This window comes from Palaemon carinicauda, chromosome 41 (assembly GCF_036898095.1).
Source record: "Palaemon carinicauda isolate YSFRI2023 chromosome 41, ASM3689809v2, whole genome shotgun sequence".
NCBI classification, from domain to species: Eukaryota; Metazoa; Arthropoda; class Malacostraca; order Decapoda; family Palaemonidae; genus Palaemon; species Palaemon carinicauda.
In genome coordinates this window covers 395,852-400,851 of record NC_090765.1, presented here as the reverse complement: position 1 = coordinate 400,851, position 5,000 = coordinate 395,852, and the positions used below count along the sequence as shown (strand labels likewise).

The 5,000-nt window shown below is 30.2% G+C and overlaps 2 protein-coding genes across 7 annotated transcripts in view; one reads left to right on the top strand and one right to left on the bottom strand.

Moving 5' to 3' along the window:
- Positions 1-5,000, top strand: part of LOC137632573 (protein prune homolog 2-like) — a 507,662-nt gene that overhangs the window by 292,541 nt on the left and 210,121 nt on the right. The gene's annotated exons all lie outside the window — the stretch shown is intronic.
- LOC137632694 (protein prune homolog 2-like) overlaps positions 1-5,000 on the bottom strand; it is a 91,936-nt gene that overhangs the window by 68,406 nt on the left and 18,530 nt on the right. The window contains exon 4 of the mRNA XM_068364798.1: positions 645-872. Coding sequence (XP_068220899.1) covers positions 645-872 — 228 coding nt within the window. The remainder of the gene's footprint in view (positions 1-644; positions 873-5,000) is intronic.

Below are 5,000 nucleotides of genomic sequence, written 5' to 3'. Positions count from 1 at the left end.
TAAGGAGCTGATGTCCAAGTGTTCTGGTACACAAAAGCAAAGAAACTTTTTGAGGATGAAAAAAATTTAATTACATCAGGAGAAACTTGTGTTTTTTATTTTATGTGATTTTAGTATACAATAATTTTCATGATGAAAACCTGAAATTACTTGCATAAGGAACCACCACAATAAATAAAATCAAAATAAAACACTATGTTATGTTATTGAATCACAAGATACTTACAGTACATACCAACAAAATGATAGTATTGGCACTGACTTCGTAACCAGTAGTGAAGGCTAAACCTAAATAGTCTTTATTTCAGAACTATGTTCAAATAAAAAATCATTAAAGATTTTGAACCTAATTTTAGTGAGAAGTCATAAGAAAAATAAAAAACTCAAAATTGCTTGGCTGGTTGAAAGTCTTTACCAATCATGCTCAAATCATCTTCATTATTATCTAATTTCTTTGATGATTAGTCTAATATAGAAACAAAAGCCAGAACATTTTCTGTGCATGATTGAAACCTTGTACTGTATCAATTGTATCTATAATACTAAAATAGTTAATTTTGAAAATTCAGCTCAATGTCGTGTCTTTTTGAAAAGTACGCATTCCCAACTTATTCCCCATAATATTTAGTTTTCTCATGACTTACTTTCCATGATGGATTCTTCTAGCTCGTCTGGTGTGTCAATGTCATCAGGCGTCAACATATCAGTAAATTCTTCGTGCGAAAACATCTGAGCATCATCGTCATCGTCATCTTCACTGTGTTGACTCAATGACGATATGGAATGTTGGTCGTCGTCCACAGCCACCGTCAGGAGCTCTTCCGTCACCGTCAATCGCTTCTTTCGGTTGACTTCGAGAGTGGAAGGACGTTCTGCAAAAGTAAATTATTTTAACATTTCTCTCTCTAAAAAGTACAAAATTATATCACAATAACGTATATATATATATATATATATATATATATATATATATATATATATATATATATATATATATATATATATATATATATATATATATATATATATATATATATATATATATATATATATATATATATATATATATATATAATATATATATATATATATATATATATATATATATATATATATATATATATATATATATATATATATATATAATCTTCAGCCATTACTAGTCCACCGTAGAACAAAGACCTCAGACATATCCTTCCACTTGCATCTGTCTATGGTCTTTATATGCCAGTCTACACCAGCAAACATTCTCAGTTTGTCTATCTATCGTCTTCTCTTCCTTTCCACGATTCTTTTGCAATCTCTTAATGTCCATCTATTATGGCATTTCCATTATATTCCTTGCCCATGTATATTTGATTTTCTTCTAAGCCCTTAGAATATCATCTACTTCATTTTGCTCTCGTATCGAATTTGCTCTTCATCTGTCTCATTATTCTTTCCATAAATCTCTGTTGGAACTAGATTATGTTCTCAGGCTTTAGTGAGGCTCCAAGTTTCCCATGCATAAGTTAAATCTGGAAGGACTGTCTGATTAAATATTTTTCTTTTCAGAGAAAGCTGCATTTTAATTTTCATAACCTCGTTCTGTTTTCCAAAAGCTCTCCATACCATGCTCATTCTTCTTATAGTTTTGGTCTCGTGTGCTGGGGAAACACTTACTGTCTGTCCTAAGTAAGTATATTCATCTATATTCTCTAAAGGGTAGTCCATAATTCTTATTTGTTGTCTCTACATTTTCATTTTCATTGAACATTACCTTTAGTTTTACTCATATTAATTTTCAGTCCTACGTTTCTACTTTCTCTATTCAAATTTTCTATCATCTTTTGTAATTCTTCCCGTGATTCACTAAACATAACTAAGTCATCTGTAAAACTGAAGCTGCTAAGGTATTCCCATTAGTATTAACTCCTACATTTGCCCAATCTAGATAAAAAAATAACTTTTAGTTACACTGAATAATTTAAGAGACGGGGTTTCCCTATCCAACTCCTTTCTCAATCAGAATTTTCTCACTATATTTAATAAGTTTTAGGTTTGCCATACTTCCTGTATAGATATCTTCAAGTGTTCTATCATAAGAATCATATATTTCTTGTCTTACAAGGCCTTTCATTATTGCTGAGGTTTATACAAAATAAAAAAAAAACACATTCTTATTGCCTATAAATGCCATATACAATGGTTTGTCATATTTATTGATTTTTTCCTTACCTGGTTTATTACATGGATATGGTTAGTTATTGAATACTAACTTCTAAAGCCTGCCTGCTCCCTTGGTTGATTAAAATCTAGCTGTCTTCCTATTCGATCTATTGTGACCTTTGTAAATATTTCATATTACGGAGAATAAACTTAATGGACGGTAATTTTTTAGGTCTTTTGTGTGTGTCTTTTTGTGAATTAGTATAAAGATAAAAATTTTCCAAGCTGTAGGTATAGAGCATTCTTGCACATATTTTGGGTAAAGTTCAGCCAGTTCTTCTCCATTTATTATTAAATCCCTTGTTAGGCAATCTTCTGCTGCTTTGCCTCTTTCCATGCCTTTTAACGCTTTCTTTACTTCTACTCTTACATTTGGTAACAGCTCAGGTGTTTCATTATTTCTATTGGCAGAGCTATTTTTTATTTCCCTATTGTATAGAAATCCTCTGTAATTCTTATCACTCCATATCCATTGTTAATAATATTTCCATTTTCATCCTTTAAAACAAACATCTATTGGCGTCCTGTTCCAAGTTTTCTTTTCAACAATTTGTTGCTTCTTTCTTTCCTTAGTGTTTCCTCAATTTTGGTCTGATTGTGTCTACGAATATCTTGGGTTTTTAGTTTTTTCTTATTGTTTGGATACTTCTACTATTTCTATTTCATCTCACTTGGATTTTACCCTCATTTCCAATCTTCTTTATTAGGCTTTTGGTCTTTTCTGACATTTTTCCTTGGCCTTATTTAGAAACTTTTCCACCTATATCTTGTGCTGATTCCAATACAAATTTTGTTAAATTACTGTTCATTTCTTCTTTACTTGTTGCATTTCATCACGTAGCTAGGAGTAACTATTTCGTATTGCTAAATTAGACTTCATCAGATTTTTCTCTTATTAATGGAGTGTTCATTTTCTTAAAATTAGCTTTTCTTCCTTTCCTTAGATCTAAACAAATTTTGATTCTCGCCATTCTATGATCTCGACTTTAACTTGTTGAACACTGTTACATCTTTAACTAAATCAACTTTTTTCTCCAAGAATAAAATCTCTCTAAATTTATTTTCGTTTCTTCTTATTCATTGTGGAATTATCTTCCTAATCGGGCAGTTGAATCAGTAGAACTTAAAACGTTCAAAGTGGCAGCCAATGTTTTCATGTTGAACAGGCTGACAAGAGTCTTTTTATAGTTACTTATGAATAATTTATTTTAATGTGATTGTTTTTTGAAATATTTTATTTTAATTTTTCATTATTTCTTATATTATTTACCGGTACTTATTTACTAGTTTCCTTCCCCCACTGGGCTATTTTTCCCCGTTGGACCCCTTCGGCTTATAGCATCTTGCTTTTCCAACTAGGGTTGTAGCTTGGCTAATAATAATAATACTTTTTTTCATAAAAAAGGGGATTAATGATTATAAGATTGTTTCTTTCAGCAAATTCTAAAAGCATGTCTCCTCTGTCATTCCTTGTGTCTATTCCAAATTTACCTACTGCTGATTCTCCTCTCTTCGTTTGACCTGGTTTAACATTGAAGTCACCCAAACAAATGTAAATTGATTCTTCGTTTTTTTTTTCATAGATATCTCTAGATCCTCTTAAAAAGTTTCTATTTCTTCCCCTGTATGGGATGTTGTCGGTGGATATGTTTGAATTATCTTCTGTTTATACTTCCTTTTTAATTTGATAATCAATCCTGCAATTCTATCACTAGTACCACAAAATTCTTCTATGTTACCTGACAGATTTATATTAAGAAGAAAACAATCTCCAGTTTCTTTGTTCCTTTCATGTCCTCATATTCTTTTATTATTCTTCATTTTTTCCCATTTGCATGGGGTTAAGCACAGATGCCTTCTTTTTGAATGACCTAGCTTTAGCTTTGTGGTAGACCGTAGTCCCGTCCCAATCGCCTGCCCTGCTTATGTCCTCTGAAGCAAAATATATGGCCCTCTTTTAATTCCATATAACATTCCATAGTTCTTCTAATTTCACTCAATCCTATTATATACCAATTTATTTATTTCTGCTTTTTTAGTAACACAGCAAGTTCTTCTTCCCTAGACGAGTATGTTGCAATGTTCAATTTCCAAAGGTGACCTGTTCTAGTCCAGAGATTTTTAGCATCCCCTGCAGTGGAATGCAATTGCCCGCTATCTTGGGCAGTTGTTCCACTGTCATTGTTGTATAAACAGTATATATAAATATACACAAAGTATATATACATATATATATATATATATATATATATATATATATATATATATATATATATATATATATATAAATATAAATAAATATATATATATATATATATATATATATAAATATATATATATATATATATATATATATATATATATATATTATATATATATATATATATATATATATATATATATATATATATATATATATATATATATATATATATATATATATTCATTTATATACAAACTTATGCATCAGAAACTTGAGCCTTACTAAATCTAGTTACAACTCAGAGGTATGGAAAGAATAATGATGGGAATAACCCTAAGAGACAAAAAGAGCAACATAGATACAACAGCAAACCAAAGTAGAGGATAATCTAACATCATGTTAAAAAAAAATAAAAAAAATTTGAGCAGGGCACATAATGACAATGACAGATAATAGATGGACTAAAAGAATAACAGATTGGGTCCCTACAGATTGCAAAAGGAGCCGGGGAAGGAACTGAAGACGAAGGATTCATGAAATAAGACAATTTTCGGGTATAGAGTGGCATAAAAAGACCACAAACAGATGC